Consider the following 23,806-nt stretch of genomic DNA (forward strand, 5'->3'; position numbering starts at 1 on the left):
TATTAATTACCTCTTCTAAGTTACTGTGTACCATATCACTCTTGTTGTGTCTTCTCTGGTACTAGTCAGCTTACTAACTTATCTTACATATTGGTTTGTTTACTGCTGGTTTTTTCCTCTATTACAAGATCTTTAAGGACAGGAACTTTGTCTGTCTTGTTCACCACTATATCCCTTATGTTTAGCATAGTGCCTGAGACATAGTAGAAACTACATTTTTTGTTAAATAAATGCTGAATGAATGAACAAATGGACCAACATAGATTTTGATAGCGGTAGATGATAATAATTACTGGCAGAGTGAGCCCCTCTGATTGACAGCAATATGATCTATTCTTATCTCTCAGCTGGATTGGGAAACAGCCCCCTGCCATATACTCCTAAAACAGGTTGAGCAGCACAGCTCTGAACTTTGGTGAAGATATGTTCAATTACTGCAAACTTTTCTTATATTTTTATCCAACCACTACTTTGTTTTGTTAGTGTAGAAAACTTTCTGCCTGGCTTAGTCTCATAAAAGTACCCACAGCCATACAAGAAATGTTTAAGTAAATGCATCAGTGGGAGTTCAGTATATAGTAATTACTCAAGTTAATAGTAGCATTCATTCAACAGATAGTAATTACAGAGTTGGAATTTGGCCAGAATGTTCAGGATGGCATCCCTGCTCTTTTAGATGGTGAAAACAAATGCTTTTGTGATCACAGATAATCATAATATTGAGGTTGATCTGTTAAGAATATAGGTCAAGACACTACTGTTAGTGAGATGGGTGCTTCTTAGCTTTTTCCTGTAACATCAGTTCAGGTCTGATTCAACTAACAAAAAACCCCAACACCATTACCTATATTGTTTGTGTTTTTCCTTAAGGTCTCTTCTTATTTCTTGCTAGCCCGACTTAAGTCATCAGATCCAACAAAAATCACAGTTTACTCTCTGCTTCAGGCTAGCTGCTTTTCATGTACTATATCTGACTACTGCATCTGAAACATTCTTCTTGGTAGCATGTTTCAATCAGAGTATGAAAATTTTCTATGACTTAAGTTACTATAGTGGCCTTATTTCTTCTCCCACGCCAGAGTTTTCAGTGTCTTCAGTCTCCTTAACTTTAATTGATACTATTAAGTTTTGCTCCTTTTTTGCCTATCACTTTACCTTTCATTTGTGCCAAGTATAGTCAGTAAGAATCCATAAAATGAACAGTAGAAGTTTGCTTACCTAATCTCAGTGTCCTCTTCTTACTCCTCTGTATTTTCGAACCTTACCTCAAGGTCTTCGGCAGCATGCCCAAGAGAAATACCAGAAGAAAACAAACTGAAAGACAAAGCAAGTGGTACAGGGAGGTGAGAAGGCAGATCATGACAGAGCAGAACTGGGACTAGACTGATGAGAGAGAAAAGATGAACGTGAAAGAGTAGAGACCAGGAAAGTTATGGAGAACTAAGGATAAATGTTAAACGTGTAAAAGGAGAAGTGGCCGAATTAATACTTTAAAAATAAAACTTTTGAAAGTACTGTTTTTCAAAGGGAGTTACTTATATTATTTCCTTGGAGAACAGTTTTGAAGAGGAGATAAAGATAATATGGAATTTCAGCAGTATGTAAATGATACTTTTTTTTTTTTTTTTTTTTTTTTTTGGGACACGGTCTTGCTCTGTCGCCCAGGCTAGACCAGGCTGGAGTGCAGTGGTGCGATCTTGGCCCACTGCAACCTCCACCTCCCGGGTCCAAGTGATTCTCCTGTCTCAGCCTCCCATGTAGCTAAAATTACAGGCATGAGCCACCACGCCTGGCTAACTTTTTGTATTTTAGTAGAGACGGGGTTTTACCATGTTGCCTTGGCTGGTCTCAAACCCCTGAGCTCAGGAAATCTGCCTGCCTCAGCTTTCCAAACTGCTAGGATTATAGGCATGAGCCACCACACCTGGCCAACATTTTCAAATGCTCAGACTGTTTTCTAGATTAGTGTGAATCATGTTAGCCGTATTGACATCATTTATTTGCTTCACACTTTTTTCTTCATAAAGAGAAGGTAAACCTCAGTTCAGCATCTTGATTTACTGCAAATTTTAAATCAGCCACAGCTATGTTAATGAAACTTTAACATATTGCCTTAGTTAAATGCTGATGAGATGAAAGAAAAATACATATGCCAGATATATTACATATGTAGCCTTTAGTATGCTTTTAGTTTGAACTTAGAAAGAGATTCTGTGTGTTTCGAGGACTTTAACAATAGTAGAGGCCAGGTGCAGTGGCTTAGGCCTGTGAGCACTTTGGGATTCTGGGAGGCTGAGGTGGGAGGATCGCTTGAGCCCAGGAGTTCAAGAACAGCCCTGCTAACTACTCTACCAAAAAAAGAAAAAAAAGAAGTTAAATCTTGGCTGGGCGTGGTAGTGCATTCCTGCAGTGCTAGCTACTGGGAGACTTGAGGTGGGAGGACCACTTGAGCCTAGGAGTTAGAGGTTACAGTGAGTTATGATCATGCCACTGTACTCTCCGGCATGGGTGACAGAATGAGATTCTGTCTCAAGAAAGAAAAAAAAAAAAAGAGAGAGAAAAAACAATGCAGTCTAGAAAATTTTAAAGCAATAATAATCACCTGAATTTACCTCAGATAGCGTGAATTTAGGAAGTAAAATTCAAAATCCTACATAGATATTTAGACGTAGTCTCTTGGTTTCAACCAGGAGTACTCAGCAACCCCATTGGCTACCCAAGATAATAAAAAGACAAGGGAGCAAATGTCAAGGGTTATTGTTAAAATGGTTGTCCAGTAAAGAGAGTAGTGATCAGGGTGAATTGGAAGTTGATATGATAATAAAGTTAATGAATGAATTCACAAGGAAATAAACAATTGTGAGAGTTATATCAACAGAGCTTTGAGATGCTAGAGAGGTGGAGTAGTTTTGAATGACTGGATCTGAGGGATTGCCTTAGTAGTGGATAAAAGTTGAGATTTTCAGTGTCCAAGTTGGTTAAAGCAGAATCATGATATGGAGGAGGAAGACAGAGCAATATGACCAAATAGTGGCCTTCAGCAATTGTCCCCCAGCAGGAACATCAAATTGAAAAACTGTCCACACAAAAAAGTACCCCCATAAGAACCAAAAATCAGGTGAGCAATCATAGTACCTAGTTTTAACATATTAAGGAAAGAAGCACTGAAGAGGATAGGAAACACGGTCTTGTATCTCCTACACCACCCCTCCCCCATTCCTCCTGGTACCTGCCACGTGGTGCAGAAAGAGAATCTGCACCCTGGGGATGGGGAGAGCACAGTGATTGTGGGACTTTGCATTTGCATATGGTGCTGCCCTGTCACAACAGAAGGTAACATGGGGCAGAGCTCAGCTGGTGCCCACAGAAGGAACATTTAGACGGCTCTAGCCAGAGGTTAATCTTCCATCTCAGCAGTTAGTATCTCAGTTCCAGCAAGCCCGGCCACCATGGGCTGAAGTGCTCGGGGGTCCTAAATATTGATAAAGGAGTCAATTCAGCAAGAGAATGTAAAATGTTTAAACATATGTCTATCCAACACTGGAGCATCCAGCAAATATTACTAGAGCTAAAGAGAGAGATAGACCCCATTACAATAATAGCTGGAGACTTAAAGACCCCTCTTTCAGCACTGGACAGAACACCCAGACAGAAAAATCACAAAGAAACACCATGCTTAATCTGCAACATACACCAAATGGACCTACTAGATATTTACAGAACATTTCATGCCATGACTGCAGAATACACATTCTTCTCAACACATGGATCATTCTCAAAGATAGATCACGTGTTAGGTCACAAAACAAGTCTTAAAGAGTTCCAAAAAAAAAATTGAAATAATATCAAATATCTTCTCTGATCACAGTGGAATAAAACTAGAAACCAATAGCAAGACACATGGAAATTAAACAACATGCTCTTGAGTGACGAATGGGTCAATAAAGAAATTAAGAAGGAAATTTAACAATTTCTTAAAAGAAATGAAAATGGAAATACAACCTTCCAAAATGTATGAGATACAGCAAAATCTGTGCTAACAGGAAAGTTTATAGCAATCAGTGCCTATATCAGAAAAACAGAAAAACGTCAAATAAACAACCTAGTGATGCATCTTAAAGAGCTAGAAGAGCAAGAGCAAGCCAAATCCAAAATGAATAGAAGAAATAATGATGATCCGAAGAGAAATAAATGAAATTGAAACAAAAAAATACAAAAAGATCAGTAATCCCAGCACTTTGGGAGGCCGAGGCAGGCAGATCACGAGGTCAAGAGATCGAGACCATCCTGGCCAACATGGTGAAACCCTGTCTCCACTAAAAATACAAGAATTATCTGGGTGCTGTAGTCCCAGCTACTCGGGAGGCTGAGGCAGGAGAATTGCTTGAACCCGGGAGGCGGAGGTTGCAGTGAGCTGAGATCGCGTCACTGCATTCCAGCCTGGCGACAGAGCAAGACTCCGTCTCAAAAAAAAAAAAAGGTTTTTTGAAGAGATAAACAAAATCAAGAAACTTTTAGCCCAAGATAAAAAGGGAGACCTTACAACTAATACCACAGAAATTCAAAGGATCATTAGAGGCTACTATGAGCAACTATATGCCAGTAAATTGGAAAACCTAGAAGAAATGAGAAGCCTTGTGGTAGTGTAGACATTACCCAGCTTCCTGGGCTTTTTTCACTTTATGTTGAAGGACACACATTGGATGAGATATCACTCATCCTCAGGAGAGGGTTTAGTTTAATATTGACCATTCTTAGGAAGCTTCATTGGAGGAAAAAGAATATTTGAATTTGTACCTGACTCTTATTTCTGCCTAAGTCTTTCACCACAGTATATTCCAAGCTTGTACTATGATCTTCCCTGCTATTTAGTTTATATAACACTATTTTTTCAGACCTCAATGTAGCGTCTTTCATTTCCCTCCTACATCACCATGTCCACATTAAATCTCAGCTTCTGGAAAACAGAGGTGAGTTGCTAAATATGTCTTAAGCTCCCTTTAGCCACCATCTTCAATTCCTTATTCTCTTTGCCATCTTTTTTCCTCTCATTTTTAGTTGAAATACTAGAACTGATTTTCATAGAACCAAAGGTTTATAGGAAATAATGTACCATTAAGTGGCAGCTATAAAGACTCTTCATATTCAGCATATATAAAGTATATTAAAGATGCAGGCTCTGGATTATTTAATTTTATATTTTGTTTCTGTTTCATTTGCAATTTGGTATTTTCATTCTGTTTGGTGCCTTAGTTGAAGAATTGGAAAGAACATGAAAACCTCAAATCACATTTATTTGGCTCTTTCAGTTTCAGTGGGGCAAAAAATTGAAAATATCTGCTAAAATGACATGGTATACTTTCTAATGCAACCTAATTTTTATCTGCAGCTCGTTTTTGAGATTTTAATTTAAGGATGTATGTGTGTATGGAGCGGCCAAGTAAGGCATATATACCATTTCCATTCTAAAAGCTTCATAATTTCTCTTAGTATGTGAGTTATTAATGCTTCCCCTAAAAGATAAATTCTTCCAGAACTCATTTTTCTCTAGTTTACATTCTCTGACATATAGCTATATCTGCACTGTTTCCCCTCCCTCACCTACCAATAGGCCTTTAATAGGAGGCAGCTATCGTCATTCATTGATATTATTGAGTGTAGTATGAAGTATTCCAGAATATCTCCATGTGACTATCCTTATTCTATGATGTAAGTGAAAGATTGATAAATTGCCAGAATTATGCAATTGACAGTTCTGTGTTTGAGAGGCAGAAGTCATAGCTTGCCGATGCTTTTGGTGCGGTATAGGTTGGTGGACCTCACTGCCCCAATTTTCTGCACTCTATCTAGGTTCTAGAAGAGATTCTTAACCACTTGCTGTTTATCATGCAGAGATTTGCTTATCAAAAATGCATACCATTTTCCATTGAGAAATTGTGTATCACTGCTTTGCAGCTAGTGATACTTAGGTTTATCAAATTCTATATTAACCAGTTATTAGACATTTTAAAACATACTTAGAGAATTTTTCATATTAATGTTTGTATACTTTAATTCCAGTAAGTTAAATATTTAGAAATTTTAAATATTTTGACCTGTATTACATCTCTTAATTTTATTAATCTTTTTATCAACAAGCTTGTGATGTCTGCTGTTAACTCTTAAATATCTTCTGATAACCATCAGCTTTTTAAAAATCATTTTGGTTTAAAGATTACTTTTTATTTGTTGAGTCATTAATAAAAATAAACTTTTATGAACAGCAAGCATCTGAGAAGAAAACGTTTGATATGCTAGAATGTCCCTGTATTGCCTGCTTTAGCGTGTGTGTTGGTGGGATGTAGATGCAAATACCCCCACAATGACCTTCCTCCAACCCTATGTAAATGTATTTACAGCATTGTAAAGGATTTCATTGTGCGAGTTTGTTTTCAGAATCATCTTTCACTCTTTTCTGAGTGTAATGATAGTAGCTGTCTCTATGATGAATTTTAGTAGTTGCTGATTACACTATACTTTCCTTAGTCCTAACCTGTGTTTCAAGCTCTGTAAGAATGGTTTTAGGTTTTTAAATTCCTTACTTGGAAATATTTTGCTATCATCAAATTTCATATTCTTTAAATTGTACATAATGAGTGTGTTCTCCCTTTTTAGGTGCGCTTTGTAAAGAATATAACTTCCTGGAAAGAGATGAAACCAGGATTTTATCATGGACACGTTTCTTACTTGGATTTTGCAAAGTAAGTTACACTAAAATGACACACTAAAGAATGCTTTGTACTTTAGTAACGTAAAAAGGAATAAATTCATTAAATTGTTAGGATTTTCTAATAAAAGAATGTACTGACTTGCCTTTGCCAGTTTTAGATCTGTAATTTAAATATATCTTCTTAGTGTTTTACTGCCCTCTAGTGTTCATAAATTGGCAATCCTTATATTAATTATATATTAAGTATTACTCTTTAAAGTTTATTATTGTATGTGCCTTGTACAACCAGAATGACACTACTTCAGGAGAGCTCAAGTTATAACCTAGAGGCCAGATTATGACTTACCACATCATTGACTGAGAAAGTAAAAAAGCTCTTACAAAGTTACTGGTGCTCCAGTGTGTCTGCTTCTCAGCCAAGACATAGTGAAGTATACACTTTCCCTTGGGCTACCTTATTTTAGCTTTTAAATTATGATGTGTTATGAGGCTTTTTTTAAAAAAAATTAATGATTTTCTCTTTCTCTCTCCCCCACAACCGCCCGCTTTCCTCTCTTTCCCTCCCTGTCACTCACTCTCTCACTAACTTCTGGACTCAGGTGATCCTTCTGTCTCAGTCTCCCAAAGTGCTGGGATTATAGGCATGAGCCACTGTGCCCGGCCTCTGTCATATTAATAGTTCTCTCAAGAAAGGTTCAGAAAACTATACGCCTACTCACAGTATTCAAGCACTATGTGGCCTTCTGTAGAGTCTGTGCCATATTATTAATCAGAAAATTAATTAAACGTAATGTTCCAAACATAAGAGTCTTATGGATACATTTGAACTTTTTTGGTAGCACACATAGTACCATTATAGTAAACCTCAAATCCAAATGCTTTCCCTAAGATTCTTCATTAACTTCAAAAACACTAAAAAAAATTTTTTTATTATTTAAGCTTAGACATGTTCATTCAGTTTTTAAATTAGCTGTTATGATTTCAGAGTAACACACCTTGATGTATTAGTCAACTTTAAAAGGCATTTTTTATAAAATTTAAAATAAAAGTGATATCCCACTCTCAGTTTTACTTCTTAATTTTGAAAAGAAAAAGTAGAATAAAATATTACTGATTAAAACTGATAATCTTAACTTTTTGGGAAATCATGTAATTAAAAAAGAATCACCCAAATATTACATACATAAAATGATATATTCCTATTTCTAGTTCCTCTCATAGTACTCAAGATCTTTCAATAAAATTGTAGCTTTAAAGTTAGATGTATGTTTTTCTATAAATAATTCATACTGCAATATTGAAAATATTTTATAGCCAGCTTTAAAATAAACTAATTATTTTTTTCTTTGCATAGGCATTGAACCAATTTCATAAGCTTCGTTCATGTGCATATTTTCCCTCAGGGCTGCGTTATCCTTGAATTAAATGTTTGTTACCCTTTCACCTAAATGATTTATTTTTTCCACACACAGCTTGGTTTCTAATAGTCTAGGTTTTCATTATTAAAATTATATATTGAATGCTTTTGCTTTTGGCAAAGTCTTGTACTTAGAACAAAACTCTGATATATGCTGAGGTTCTTGTAGTTGAAAAAATAAAGCTTTTTGAAGAGATTAATCTCATTTATTAAATGCTGACATGAATTTTTAAGGGTTGGAATACTTTCGTAGTGAGTCTTAAGTTATTTGAAGGGAAAAGTATTGTGAAAATTTTTCATAGATTTTTCCAAGATTTTAAACAAATACCTAAACAAAATCAGCCTAGGTGAAATGTATTTTGATGTATCTGTGTAGTCAAGAACTGTTGTAGATGTAACTAGTATCCTCAAATATCTTTTAGCTTAATAGCCATATGCTCCATAAATGGGGAAGGAGAGGAAAGAAACATCGCCTTACCAATTTTTAAATTACAGTCGTCCCTGGGGTATGTCCAGGGGATTGGTTCTTGGACTGCCTGAGTGTATAAAAATCACATACGCAAGTCCCTTCGTTGGCCCTGTGAAACCCACAAATTTGAAAGTCAGCCCTTCTTGTACACAGCTTTCACATCTCTCAAATACTGTATCTGTGTCTGGTTGAAAAAAATCTATGTATGCATGGACCTGCGCAGTTCAGACTCGTATTGTTCAAGGGTCAGTTGTGCTTTATTCTTCAAAACAATATTCTTGACTGGCATAGTACTTTGTGGAGTCCACTAAAATACTTGCTTTCAAGAGAAAGTGGTGAATTTGGCAAAATACTTATTTAAACACATAGTTTTTTAAAACTTACCTTAGCAGAGACATTAAAACAAGTGTAAGCCCCAAGAAACCTAGGAAATAAGATAGAGAAATAAAAAATGAAAGCTCCTTTCTAGTTTAGCCTGACCAAAATACACATTATATTCGCAAGCTTGTCTATTCAAGCCATGTTTTGATTACATATATTTGTTTTTTACTGAACTTTAGAATAACAAAAATATCTTTTTTACATTTTTGCATTCCTATCCCATCTTGCTCCTTTTTGTCTGAATCTTATTCTTTGATTTTTTAGAAGTATATTTCCTAGTTCTTCCTTTCTATTTTTTCCCTTTAATGTTAGGTTATGTTTTGTTTTCTTTTTAGTTGGTGGATGATACAATTTTAAGATAATGTAGATATAAATTATTATAAATTTGAAAAATTTCCAGTTTAAAATTGTATATAGGTTGAACATTTTCAAAATGTCATAGTATGCAGGAAATATAAAGTTGAATAAGTTGCAGTTCTTGAACTTAATGAGTTCACTGAAATCTTTTTTTCTGTAACTATCAGTTCATTATGTTTTATTATAAACAGTAAAAATATTACGTATTCCTCCCCTTTTAAATGTATACTATTCATTTTTTAATAGCATCTATTATCCCATTTTGATTTTCTTCAAACTTTAGAAAATTAAAATGTTAGAAGTCTCTTTCAAAAACACTTCTTCGGTAATAAACATTTTCATTTATAATGAATAATAGCTAAAAGAACACTTTTAATGCTGTACTTTCTGTCAGACTCTGCTAAGATTTTTTATGATCTAACTACCTCAGTGTCACATGTCAGCATCTGTCTTGAGAGGTATTTGAAAATTATTTTTGATATAACAGTTTTATTCAGGCATATATCAGGTATGTACCTTTGTGGTTGTCCCCAGAAATAAGAATGAGTTTTCACTGCTGTAATTTTGGTTTCTTCATATTGCCTCTAGTATTATTTTCAGAACAAATGAAGTGAATCAGTAAAGAAGCAGCTATGTCGCAACAAGAAACAACTAAATGCTTCATTAGGTCTGAAATTCTGTACAGTAATCAAGTGACATTTTAGGCCTAAATAGAATTAGTTAATATATAGAATAATGTGAGATTGTCCTTTCTACCTAATACTTCTCTGCTAAACCAGATGACGTTTGCCCCATTTTCTACAACTTTTAACAAATATGTCACAACATTGTAGATACTATAGAAAATTATTTTAATCATTCCAGACAATATGTGGGATTGCATTTTTATTAACCTTGTACTACTAGCTCTTTCTACAGCATTGATCCTGTAGACTGCTAAGAGCGAACTCTGAAGTCTGTCTCTGAAATCAGACAGATCTGCCATTAAATCCACTTAGACTCCTTGCTAACTGTGTGATCTCAGCCACATTGTTTCAGATCTTTGATCTTCAGTGTCCTGTTTTTAATTTGAGAATAATTAAAATAATTACTTCATGGGGTGGTGGTGAGGATTAAATGTGATAATGTAGATGAAGCACTTAGTTCTGTGCCTCAGAGCAGTATTATGATTCCTACTATGATTCTTTTTAAAATTCTGTCTTCTTACAGTTAGCATATTGTCTTAACTGGTATTTTCTTCTTCTTGTCTGAATCTCTGCTGGTCCTTATTTCCAACTCTTAGTTAGGCATTGTATAAGACTCTTTCTTGGCCTCCATTATTCTCTTTTGGAAGGTTTACACATTTTAATCTGTCATGACAACCAAACAAGAAACTTTCAAGTAATCTTGGACAACTTTTTTTTATCACCACCTATATCTTATCAGTTGTCAAGTCTTTTGAGTGTCTTCTTTCATTTAACATGATGCTTTTGATGACATTCATCTAATTTGATGCACAATATCAGTACTATTTTGCTAAATAGTACTTCATGTATGAGTATACTTCGATTTTTTTTTTTAATTCTTGAAAGTCAGTTTCTTATTTATTATTTATTTATTTATTTTATTATACTTTAAGTTCTAGGGTACATGTGCACAATGTGCAGATTTGTTACATACGTATACATGTGCCCTCTTGGTGTGCCGCACCCATTAACTCGTCATTTACATTAGGTATATCTCCTAATGCTATCCTTCCCCCCTACCCCCTCCCCACAATAGGACCCAGTGTGTGATGTTCCCCTTCCTGTGTCCAAGTGAATCTCATTGTTCAATTCCCACCTATGAGTGAGAACATGCAGTATTTGGTTTTCTGTTCTTGCGATAGTTTGCTGAGAATGATGGTTTCCAGCTGCATCCATGTGCCTACAAAGGACACAAACTCGTCCTTTTTTATGGCTGCATAGTATTCCATGGTGTATATGTGCCACATTTTCTTGATCCAGTCTGTCACTGATGGACATTTGGGTTGATTCCAAGTCTTTGCTATTGTGAATAGTGCCACAATAAACATACATGTGCATGTGTCTTTATAGCAGCATGACTTATAATCCTTTGGGTATATCCCCAGTAATGGAATGGCTGGATCAAATGGTATTTCTAGTTCTAGATCCTTGAGGAATCGCCACACTGTTTTCCACAATGGTTGAACTAGTTTGCAGTCCCACCAACAGTGTAAAAGTGTTCCTATTTCTCCACATCCTCTCCAGCACCTGTTGTTTCCTGATTTTTTAATGATTGCCATTCTAACTGGTGTGAGATGGTATCTCATTGTGGTTTTGATTTGCATTTCTCTGATGGCGAGTGATGATGAGCATTTTTTCATGTGTCTGTTGGCTGTATGAATGTCGTCTTTTGAGAAGTGTCTATTCATATCCTTTGCCCACTTTTTGATGGGGTTGTTTGTTTTTTTTCTTGTAAACTTGATTGAGTTCTTTATAGGTTCTGCATATTAGCCCTTTGTCAGATGAGTAGATTGCAAAAATTTTCTCCCATTCTGTAGGTTGCCTGTTCACTCTGATGGTAGTTTCTTTTGCTTTGCAGAACCTCTTTAGTTTAATTAGATCCCATTTGTCAATTTTGGCTTTTGTTGCCATTGCTTTTTGTGTTTTAGACATGAAGTCCTTGCCCATGCCTATGTCCTGAATGGTATTGCCTAGGTTTTCTTCTAGGGTTTTTAATGGTTTTAGGTCTAACATTTAAGTCTCTAATCCATCTTGAATTAATTTTCGTATAAGCAGTAAGGAAAGGATCCAGTTTCAGCTTTCTACTTATGGCTAGCCAATTTTCCCAGCACCATTTATTAAATAGGGAATCCTTTCCCCATTTCTTGTTTTTGTCAGGTTTGTCAAAGATCAGATGGCTGTAGATGTGTGGTATTATTTCTGAGGGCTCTATTCTGTTTCATTGGTCTATATCTCTGTTTTGGTACCAGTCCCATGCTGTTTTGGTTACTGTAGCCTTGTAGTATAGTTTGAAGTCAGGTAGCGTGATACCTTCAGCTTTGTTCTTTTGGCTTAGGATTGTCTTGGCAATGCGGGGTCTTTTTTGGTTCCATATGAACTTTAAAGCAGTTTTTTCCAATTCTGTGAAGAAAGTCATTGGTAGCTTAATGGGGATGGCATTGAATCTATGAATTACCTTGGGCAGTATGGCCATTTTCACAATATTGATTCTTCCTATCCCTGAGCATGGTATGTTCCTCCATTTGTTTGTGTCCTCTTTTATTTCACTGAGCAGTGGTTTGTAGTTCTCCTTGAAGAGGTCCTTTACATCCCTTGTAAGTTGGATTCCTAGGTATTTTATTCCCTTTGAAGCTATTGTGAATGGGAGTTCATTCATGATTTGTCTCTCTGTCTGTTACTGGTGCATAGGAATGCTTGTGATTTTTGCACATCGATTTTGTATCCTGAGACTTTGCTGAAGTTGCTTATCAGCTTAAGGAGATTTTGGGCTGAGACGATGGGGTTTTCTAAATATACAATCATGTCATCTGAAAACAGGGACAATTTGACTTCTTCTTTTCCTAACTGAATACCCTTTATTTCTTTCTCTTGCCTGATTGCCATAGCCAGAACTTCCAACACTATGTTGAATAGGAGTGGTGAGAGAGGGCATCCCTGTCTTGTGCCAGTTTTCAAAGGGAATGCTTCCAGTTTTGCCCATTCAGTATGATATTGGCTGTGGGTTTGTCATAAATAGCTCTTACTATTTTGAGATACGTTCCATCAATACCGAATTTATTGATAGTTTTTAGCATGAAGGGCTGTTGAATTTTGTCAAAGGCCTTTTCTGCATCTATTGAGATAATCATGTGGTTTTTATCTTTGGTTCTGTTTATATGCTGGATTACGTTTATTGATTTGCATATGTTGAACCAGCCTTGCATCCCAGGGATGAAGCCCACTTGATCATGGTGGATAAGCTTTTTGATGTGTTGCTGGATTTGGTTTGCCAGTATTTTATTGAGGATTTTTGCATCGATGTTCATCAGGGATATTGGTCTAAAATTCTCTTTTTTGTTGTATCTCTGTCAGGCTTTGGTATCAGGTTGATGTTGGCCTCGTAAAATGAGTTAGGGAGGATTCCCTCTTTTTCTATTGATTGGAATAGTTTCAGAAGGAATGGTACCAACTCCTCCTTGTACCTCTGGTAGAATTCGGCTGTGAATCTGTCTGGTCCTGGACTTTTTTTGGTCGTTAGGCTATTAAGTATTGCCTCAATTTCAGAGCCTGCTATTGGTCTATTCAGGGATTCAGCTTCTTCCTGGTTTAGTCTTGGGAGAGTGTAAATGTCCAGGAAATTATCCATTTCTTCTAGGTTTTCTAGTTTATTTGCGTAGAGGTGTTTATAGTGTTCTCTGATGGTAGTTTGTATTTCTGTGGGGTTGGTGGTGATATCCCCTTTATCATTTTTTATTGCGTCTATTTGATTCTTCTCTCTTTTCTTCTTTATTAGTCTTGCTAGCGGCCTATCAATTTTGTTGATCTTTTCAAAAAAACAGCTCCTGGATTCATTGATTTTTTTGGAGGGTTTTTTATGTCTCTATCTCCTTCCGTTCTGCTCTGATCTTAGTTATTTCTTGCCTTCTGCTAGCATTTAAATGTGTTTGCTCTTGCTTCTCTAGTTCTTTTAATTGTGATGTTAGGGTGTCAATTTTAGATCTTTCCTGCTTTCTCTTGTGGCCACTTAGTGCTATAAATTTCCCTCTACACACTGCTTTAAATGTGTCCCAGGGATTCTGGTATGTTGTATCTTTGTTCTCATTTGTTTCAAAGAACATCTTTATTTCTGCCTTCATTTCGTTATGTACCCAGTAGTCATTCAGGAGCAGGTTGTTTAGTTTCCATGTAGTTGAGCGATTTTGATTGAGTTTCTTAGTCCTGAGTTCTAGTTTGATTGCACTGTGGTCTAAGAGACAGTTAATTATGATTTCTGTTCTTGTACATTTGCTGAGGAGTGCTTTACTTCCAACTATGTGGTCAATTTTGGAATAAGTGCAATGTGGTGCTGAGAAGAATGTATATTCTGTTGATTGAGGGTGGAGAGTTCTGTAGATGTCTATTAGGTCTGCTTTGTGCAGAGTTGAGTTGAATTCCTGGATATCCTTGTTAACTTTCTGTCTCGTTAATCTGTCGAATGTTGACAGTGGGGTGTTAAAGTTTCCTATTATTATTGTATGGGAGTCTAAGTCTCTTTGTAAGCCTCTAAGGACTTGCTTTATGAATCTGGGTGCTCCTGTATTGGATTCCTGTATATTTAGGATAGTTAGCTCTTCCTGTTGAATTGATCCCTTTACCATTATGTAATGGCCTTCTTTGTCTCTTTTGATCTTTGATGGTTTAAAGTCTGTTTTATCAGAGACTGGGATTGCAACCCCTGCTTTTTTTTGTTTTCCATTTGCTTGGTAGGTCTTCCTCCATCCCTTTATTTTGAGCCTATGTGTGCCTCTGCATGTGAGATGGGTCTCCTGAATACAGCAAACTGATGGGTCTTGACTCTTTATCCAGTTTGCCAGTCTGTGTCTTTTAATTGGAGCATTTAGTCCATTTACATTTAAGGTTAATATTGTTATGTGTGAACTTGTTCCTGTCATTATGGTATTAGCTGGTTATTTTGCTCGCTAGTTGATGCAGTTTCTTCCTAGCATCAATGGACTTTACATTTTGACATGTTTTTGCGATGGCTGGTACCAGTTGTTCCTTTTCATGTTTAGTGCTTCCTTCAGGATCTCTTGTAGGGCAGGTCTGGTGGTGACAAAATCTCTAAGCATTTGCTTGTCTGTAAAGGATTTTATTTCTCCTTCACTTATGAAACTTAGTTTGGCTGGATATGAAATTCTGGGTTGAAAATTCTTTTCTTTAAGTATGTTGAATATTGGCCCCCACTCTCTTCTGGCTTGTAGAGTTTCTGCCGAGAGATCTGCTGTTAGTCTGATGGGCTTCCCTTTGTGTGTAACTCGACCTTTCTCTCTGGCTGCCCTTAACATTTTTTCCTTCATTTCACCTTTGGTGAATCTGACAATTATGTGTCTTGGAGTTGCTCTTCTCGAGGAGTGTCTTTGTGGTGTTCTCTGTATTTCCTGAAGTTGAATGTTGGCCTGCCTTACTAGGTTGGGGAAGTTCTCCTGGATGATATCCTGCAGAGTGTTTTCCAACTTGGTTCCATTTTCCCCGTCATTTTCAGGCACACCAATCAGATGTAGATTTGGTCTTTTCACATAATCCCATATTTCTTGGAGGCTTTGTTCATTTCTTTTTACTCTTTTTTCTCTACACTTCTCTTCTCACTTTATTTCATTCATTTGATCTTCAATTGCTGATACTCTTTCTTCCAGTTGATCAAGTCGGTTACTGAAGCTTGTGCATTTGTCACGTAGTTCTCATGTTAAGGTTTTCATCTCTGTCAGTTCTTTTAAGGTCTTCTCTGCATTGATTATTCTAGTTATCCATTCATCCATTCTTTTTTCAAGGTTTTTAGTTTCTTTGTGCTGGTTATGTAGTTCCTCCTTTAGCTCTGAGAAGTTTGATCTACTGAACCCTTCTCTCAAGTCGTCAAAGTCATTCTCCATCCAGCTTTGTTCCGTTGCTGGCAATGAGCTGCGTTCCTTTGGAGGGGGAGATGCGCTCTGATTTTTTGAATTTCCAGCTTTTCTGCACTGCTTTTTCCCCATCTTTGTGGTTTTATCTGCCTTTGGTCTTTGATGATGGTGACGTACTGATGGGGTTTTGGTGTGGGTGTCCTTTCTGTTTGTTAGTTTTCCTCCTAACAGTCAGGACCCTCAGCTGTAGGTCTGTTGGAGTTTGTTTGAGGTCCACTCCAGACCCTGTATCAGCAGCGGAGGCTGCAGGAGATAGAATATTGCTGAACAGCAAGTGTTGCTGTCTGATTCTTGCTCTGGAAGCTTCGTCTCAGGGGTGTACCCTGCCGTGTGAGGTGTGAGGTGTTGGTCTGCACCTAGTGGGGGATGTCTCCCAGTTATGCTACTCAGGGGTCAGGGACCCACTTGAGCAGGCAGTCTGTCCGTTCTTAGATCTCACCCTCCATGCTGGGAGATCCACTGCTCTCTTCAAAGCTGTGAGACAGGGGCATTTACCTCTGTTGAGGTTTCTGCTGCTTTTTGTTTAGCTATGCCCTGTCCCCAGAGCGGCTCTTGTTTTCTAACTGGCTGAGCTGAGTGGTCCAGTTGCTATTTTTAATCATGCCCATTATCTGTTATAATCCCTTGTTTCCAGCCCTTTGTGTCTATAAAACTGTTCCCTAAGTTACATGTGATAGTTCATATCTGTTTTCAAAATGAGTTCACAGATTATGTCTCATTAAAATCATACTTCCTAATAAATGCCACCCAAAGCCATTCCACACATAGTCATTTTCCTGTACAGCAAAAAGAGTTTTGTAAAATGCCATATTCCCTTTTACTGCTGCCTGGTAATTGCTGTCTGCTCTACATGTCAGGGACTAGGTGAAAGGAGGAAGCATTAGTAGGAGATGTTCTTCTGTGAGGAGATTATTCCCAAAGGAATGGCTCGGGATGGAGCAATGGCTAATAATGGAGAGGATAGAGAGGATTCCCAGGAATCTCAGTCTTAAGAATGGAATCACTAACCCATTGCCCTGTAATCTCTCCTTGTAGTTTCCTATTAAAAATCTCTCAGCTCTGTGAGCTAAGGGAGCAGCAATGCATTGCTGTTGCCTCCTTACTTTCTTACTACTCAGTGTACTGTCTCACAGAAAGGCACTTTTGTTAGTGGCTGATTCACAACAGTCTCCTCAACCTAATTCTATTAATATTCAGCACCTGTGTGTTGGGCACAGTGCTGAGCACTAGTGATAAAGCCATGAACAAGAGAGAAATAGTCCCCACCCTGGTGGAACTTCTACTCTAATACCAAATGTGACAGTGCTATGTGTTTGCAACAGTACTGTTTTCTTCTTTTAAAAAAATTGTGAAAGAAATTTTTACTGCACTATTGGTACTACGCCTACCCTCAAGTGGCTTATAATGCTGTTTGGGAGAAAGACTTACAGGAGAAACACTAGTAGGATAAGCTAAGAGTTAAGTTGCTTGATAGCTCTTAGGTGCAGGAGGTGTCAAATGAAAGCAAATAGAACTGTATGCTAGAGTCATCAGGAAGAGAGGTCACAAGATTTTGTTATAGCCCCTCTGTTAATTCCAAAACAGCAGCCAATGACCTTTTAATATGAGTTGTGTCATGGTGCTTCTCTGCTTAAATCTTTCAGTGACCTCCCTCCTGACTCTGTATAAAGTAATGCTTGTAACAGTATGGAAGACCCACACAATCTGCACTCACCCCACCTCACCCCCACCTCTCTTATCTTCTGTGGTATTCCGTTTTTGATTCTACAGGCAGCTTGATCTCCTTGCTGTTCCTCAAAACACCTGGAACTTAGCTGCCTCAAGGGCCTCTTACTTGGAAATCCCATCTTTCCAGAACACTTTCTCCCAGATGTTTGCATGGTACCTCCTCATTACATAAGACTAGTGATGTCTTCCCGAAAAACACTATTTTGAATTGTATTCTCCCTCACCTCCTTAGCACTCTTTATTCCCTTTCACTGAATTATTTTTCTCCTTTGCACTTTTTATCATCTGTAATATATGCTTATTTATTTGTTTATTGCCTGTCTGTGCCAAGTAGAATGTCAGCTCTAGAAGGACAAGAAATTTAGTCTTTTTGTTCATTGTTGTATTCCTGGTACCTAGAATAGTATTATATCTGGCAATATTAGGTGCATACAAAAAGTATTTTTGAATGAATTAATGTAGAAAAAGAAAAGAAAAATGAGAGTGACACTCAAGGAAGACAGAATAAGCAAAGATATTTAAAGAGAAATAGAATAAGTATTGATACGGGAGGAGATAAAAAAGGCCAACCTAACTATAACAGATAAATGGTTTCTTGTTTGAGGAGAGTTAAAGAAAGTTAGGTCAATAAGGTGGTACCTAAGACATAAGGTAAAAGAATCCTAAGACAACCAGCAAAGGAGTTTGGGTTTCGTATCAATACATCAGTAGAGTTATTTCAGATTCGTAAGAAGAGTGATTTAACAAATAATGTTTAGGAACATCCTTTGAGAATTGATATGGAAGATAGATTGAAAGGGAGAGAAACTGGATGTTAGAAAACTGTATTACTGCAGTAATCTAAGCAAGAGGCTGAGTAAAAGGGAAGTGGTAAAGAAAAAGAATGATGAAGACAGGTCACATCTGTGAGAAAGCTTACAAAACAATCAAAACGACTTTGAAATTTTATGAAATGAACTATTATGGAAAAGTAAGAATCAACATAGTAGCTGTAAAATTTTAAGACTGGGGACAAGGGAGTATAATAAAACAGGGAGCCAGTTGTACAGTTCTAGGGTCTGTAAGGGTTGCTAAAGTAAAAGTCTTCAGTGTTCCATCAACTCTGTCATTCCCTAAGAAAATAATGCTGAAAACCTAGTGTCTTTCACTTCTATCTTGTCTTTAAAATCAGCAACAGAAGGTAGATTGATAATGGTCAACTTGTGTTCACTGATGCTGTATCGTTTGATGGTGTTCAGAAAACACTATCAAATCTGGCTAGTTTGATGAGCCAGAAGTGAGAAATCATTGCTACATAGTTAATGCAGATTTGAATTTTTCTGTAGCACCAGATGATCTATTCAGGAATGTAATAAAACAATTTTTAAAATAAGTTCATTTTTTAAAATTATAAATATTAGATTCTTTCCTAGTAATATGTGGGTACTAATTTGAGAAGGGATTTTCTACTTGGGCTTAAAGTATAATGAAGACATAGAAGTAAAATGTTTTATATAATTCTTGCTGGTAAAGTTTAAAATTATTTTTCATTCATTTTTATCTCCTTTCCTTTATCTTCAGACGTAACTTTTAAATTCATATTTCTTGTTTACTATATTCTGACATGAATAATCATGAAATAGTTCCCAAGAGCCACACATACAAATTATTTAAATTAATTCATGTTCTTTTTTCCTTATAGGACCAGTACTTCAGACTTAAACATATAATTTCAGGGCACTCCTAAACAGATTGCAAATGTTGATTTCACGTTTGAAATTTTGTTTTATTTCAGATTTGGTGTGAAGAAGAAACCAATTTACATTAATGTCATAAGGGATCCTATTGAGAGGCTAGTTTCTTATTATTACTTTCTGAGATTTGGAGATGATTATAGACCAGGGTTACGGAGACGAAAACAAGGAGACAAAAAGGTAATATTTTAGTTTTAAGATTTTTATAAAGATAATTGTTTATGAAATGCAGTGAGCAGTGTGCTTTTAAAATTTGATGTTAATTATAAATGTATTACTTGCTTATTGTGGAAATTTTGAAGAGAACCCAAAATATGAAGAAGCAAAATGAAGTTACGTAGCTGATATATTGTAATATACATTTTTTTGTGATTTTTTAAAATATTTCTTTTCCAGGGCAGAATCATGTTTTCTTTATGGTTCTGTTAACAATTTTCTGTGTGATTATTGTAATTATTCACTAATATGATATATTTTTGTATATTTTTTGATTCTCTTAGTATTGATGGCTGTTTATATTTGTGATCATCAGCTTAAGGACAGTATTTTGCTAAGCAGCTGTTTTTTTCTGGCAAGAAGAGAATAATGGCTCAACAAAGTTCATAACAGGCTCAGATTTTGGTTGTTTTCCATTTCATTGCATTTTCTAGAGTATTACCAGAGTTATATTTCTAAGACATCAAACTGATTTGTCACTTCTCTGGTGGAAAACCTTTACTGGGACCTCACTGCTCACAGATTAAGACATAGGAGACACAACTAGACACGATCTCAGAACAAGCTCTCCTGTCTGATTTTCCTTTAGGTGCCCAGTGCTTTGGCCACATGAAATGTCACCATCCTCTGAACTTATTGCTTAAGTTATTAATGCTTCATACTTTTTTACACATGTGTTATTCCCTATATTGAGAATGCCTTTCGTTTACTCTGGAAAACTCTTTATCCACCTTTAAGATGTAGCTCAAACATGACCACTTCCATAAAGTCTTTTCTGATGCCTCTAGGCAGTTAGTCATATCTCTTTCGGGGCTCCCAGAGCACTTCATTCAAATCTCTTTCTTTTAAGCATTTATTTTGTGATATTTGGATTACCAGTTTACATACTGTCTTCTCCAAAATGTGGTGAATTTCCTGAAGCATATATTTAATTCATCTTTGTTTCCTCAGAATTTAACATCATACCTAGGTTACCTGTAAGTGCTTAACAAATGGTTGAGTGTGTGAATTCTGCACATTTTAAACCTAAACTGTTACACAGTAGCGATGCCAGATATTTGGTATGTTATGATAATTAACACCCAACAGTATTTTTTCTAAATTAGTTGTATCCTCTGTGTCACGTGATGGGACAGTGGTTTTTTGTTTTGTTTTCCTTTTTAATGATTTCTAGAAATTGCTGTTTCTTTAGTCTCAAAGTTTTAGGCAGAAGGTACTGATCCAGAGATAACTAACCAAATCTGTTTTCTTAAATAATGCTATCTCTTAGCATTATTTAATCTTCTAGAAATATTTATTATGGAGATTCTGAAAAGTTTTATAAAATCTATTAGTATAACTCTTACAACTTACTACTTTATAATTTATTGATATTTATTTCTAAATTCACTTGTGCACTTTCTTTTTATTTTTTGTATTAGCCCTATGTACACTAACTCTTGACTCAGTAAATGTTAGTATCTGTCTCCCTCCTTTGACCAAAGTAATATTAGCGTTAGTGTTGGAAAGGAAAAGATTGCAGTCATGTAGGCCCCTATATCCATCATTTGTCATTGTCAGCCCTGGATAGCATGGTTCTGTGGTTCCTAACCTGTGTAGTTTGGGTGATTGGGTAATAATAACTAATAATTATTAACAGTAATTATTAACAGTAACAGTATTAACTAATAATAGCTCACATTTACTGTATACTATACCAAGCAGTGTTTTAAGTTATTTCATATGTATTTTTTCAGGTAGCTTGCACAACAATTCTATAGGGTGGTTGCTGTTATTGTCCTCATTTTACAGAAAAGGAAACTGGGGGGCACAGAAAAGCTAAGTATTTTGCACGGTGTCATTCAACTAGTAAATGGTAGAGCTGGAATTTAAAACCAAGCACTCTAATTGCAGAGTCCATAGTCTTAACCTCTCTTATATCCTTTGAAAAGGAGAGAAGAAATGCAACATGTCACTGACATTTTTCTGTGAAACATGTTCCAAAGTTGCATATTCAGTATTCATGAAAAAATCCAGGCAGACATTTTAACATCGTCTCCCTTTCATGTTTGAAAGTTTTAGGTAGATAGGCCATCCTGGAGCTTTACCTGTTCTTCACCCTGATTATAATAAGGCCTGGGGTTTGTTTTGTTTTGTTTTTTGTTTTTTTAATATCATTATAAAATAAACATTAATATGCCTGTTTATTTAGATGTAGTGTTGATAATATCAGCAAAATACTATTGCATTGTCTTCTTATGAGGACAGGGCTATCTGTAAATAATTGAATTTATAATAATAATAAATTACTTTGTTTTATGATAGAATGTACCTTTTCAGTCTTGAAACATATTGGTGATTAGACATTTTTAGTAATTTGGCTTGTTTCTTGTGATACACATGTTGGTTAACCTAATGCTGATATCCTAATGAGTTAAGTGGTGTTTGTTGCAAATAACTCCTTAATATCTTTAGCAGGAGTTTTCGTTAAACTTATCTGTAAAGTTGGTAAGACTGCATACATATAACATTTCTAAAGCTGGACAGGTTTTAGATTGGAGGTTAAAGGGCGGCCATGATTATGTTGGAAATACCTTGCAATGGCGCTTATTCCCAAGAAAGTGTAAATAACTTTATTTCTATAACATTGTAGATTATTTGCATCTCAAGTGATATTTTGAGGTGTATTAAACAGTATTCAGTTCAGCACTTACGGCAACTGTTATGTTTTAAACTGACGTACTCTAGTAATCTGAACTGCTCTGTGGTTACACTTCAAACACATTTTAGATATATGTGCACCTAGGATAGCTTTCACTTGATCTTGTAAAGAATGGAAGGCTTTTGATTTGGGAGATTTCAAATTTGCACATTTTAGAACTACAGTTTTACTTAATTTAACCTGTGCCCAGCACCTGGAAAATAGGGATATTAAGTAATCCAAAGATGAGCAGTGAATAACTATATCATTCAAATCAGTGGTTCTCAAACTTTTTGATATAAGAATTCTTTTTATACTCTTAAAAATTGTTAAGGATTCCATAAAAGAGCTTTTGTTTATGGCTTTTGTTTTGTTTTGAGTTATATCTATTGATGTTTACCAATATCAGTAAATTTGCCATTTACTGAAAAAATTTTTAAATATTAAAACACTAAATAGTAAAGCCATCATATGTTAACATAAATTATATTTTAATGCACATAACTATTTCTCCTCTGACAAAAAAATGAAAAGAGTGGCATCGGTTTACATTTTTGCATATCTTTTTAGCATCTGGCTTACTATAGACAGCCAATTTTCTTTTTTTTTTTTTTTTTTTTTAAATTTTCTGTTTGTTTTGTTTTGTTTTGAACCCTGAGAAACTAGACAGCTGATTTTCATATTTGCTCCTGAATTCAGTTTGTTCAAAATGTTCTTTTGGTTGAATTGAGGAACTCCAGCTTCACACAGATATATAATTGGAAAAGGGAGGATTTTAATAGCCTTTTCAAGAAATTGCGGCTATTCTTTAGTAAACACTAAAACTTGACAAGTGGTAGTTTCAAAAGTTAGTTGCAGTGTAGAATCTGAAACCATAGCAGTGACCTTTTTACACTTTGCTACATTAAAATCTGTTGATACGTTTTACACTTGGAATGGATCTTTCAACCAAGCATAATTTTGAAACATCATACATTGGTCGTTTGGGACATACTGGTTCACTGACTTATATGGACCTTTCAAATGTTAATGTATTTTGTTATACAGCATTAAAAACTCATATTCATTAATATCACCACTAATCTCATCAGAAGAGTCTTTAAGTATTGGGAGACTGTCAAGCTTATGGTGGCAGATACAAGTTTTCCAAAATTTTATTTTTTGCTTGAAAGCTTAATTTTTATCATTGGCCTATTACAGGATTTCTCAACCTCAACATTATTGTTGTTTTGGGCCAGATAATTCTTTGTCGTGGGGGCTTCTTATACATTGTAGGATGTTTACCAGCATCTCTTACTTCTACCTGGTAGCATCCCCCATACCTCAGCTGTGAGAACCAAAATTGTCTTCAAACATTGCCAAATATCACCTGAGGGTCAGAATAGCTTCCAGCTGAGAGCATGTGGGGTATCAACACTGTCAGCTATTCTTTCACCTGACGGACATAGTTTATTCATTTTGAGAAAATACCACCAA

General features: G+C 36.0%; 3 protein-coding genes across 5 annotated transcripts in view; 2 read left to right on the forward strand and 1 right to left on the reverse strand.

Moving 5' to 3' along the window:
* Positions 1-23,806, forward strand: part of LMO4 (LIM domain only 4) — a 523,833-nt gene that overhangs the window by 248,142 nt on the left and 251,885 nt on the right. The window lies entirely within an intron of this gene.
* The window catches only part of SELENOF (selenoprotein F), a 270,936-nt gene that overhangs the window by 212,127 nt on the left and 35,003 nt on the right, over positions 1-23,806 (reverse strand). The window lies entirely within an intron of this gene.
* The window catches only part of HS2ST1 (heparan sulfate 2-O-sulfotransferase 1), a 198,323-nt gene that overhangs the window by 161,363 nt on the left and 13,154 nt on the right, over positions 1-23,806 (forward strand). For all 3 annotated transcript variants that reach the window (XM_050774461.1, XM_050774541.1, XM_050774620.1), the window contains 2 exons: positions 6,655-6,740; positions 19,476-19,614. In XM_050774461.1, the coding sequence (XP_050630418.1) occupies positions 6,655-6,740; positions 19,476-19,614 (225 nt within the window). The remainder of the gene's footprint in view (positions 1-6,654; positions 6,741-19,475; positions 19,615-23,806) is intronic.

Source organism: Macaca thibetana, chromosome 1, assembly GCF_024542745.1.
Source record: "Macaca thibetana thibetana isolate TM-01 chromosome 1, ASM2454274v1, whole genome shotgun sequence".
Taxonomy (NCBI): Eukaryota; Metazoa; Chordata; class Mammalia; order Primates; family Cercopithecidae; genus Macaca; species Macaca thibetana.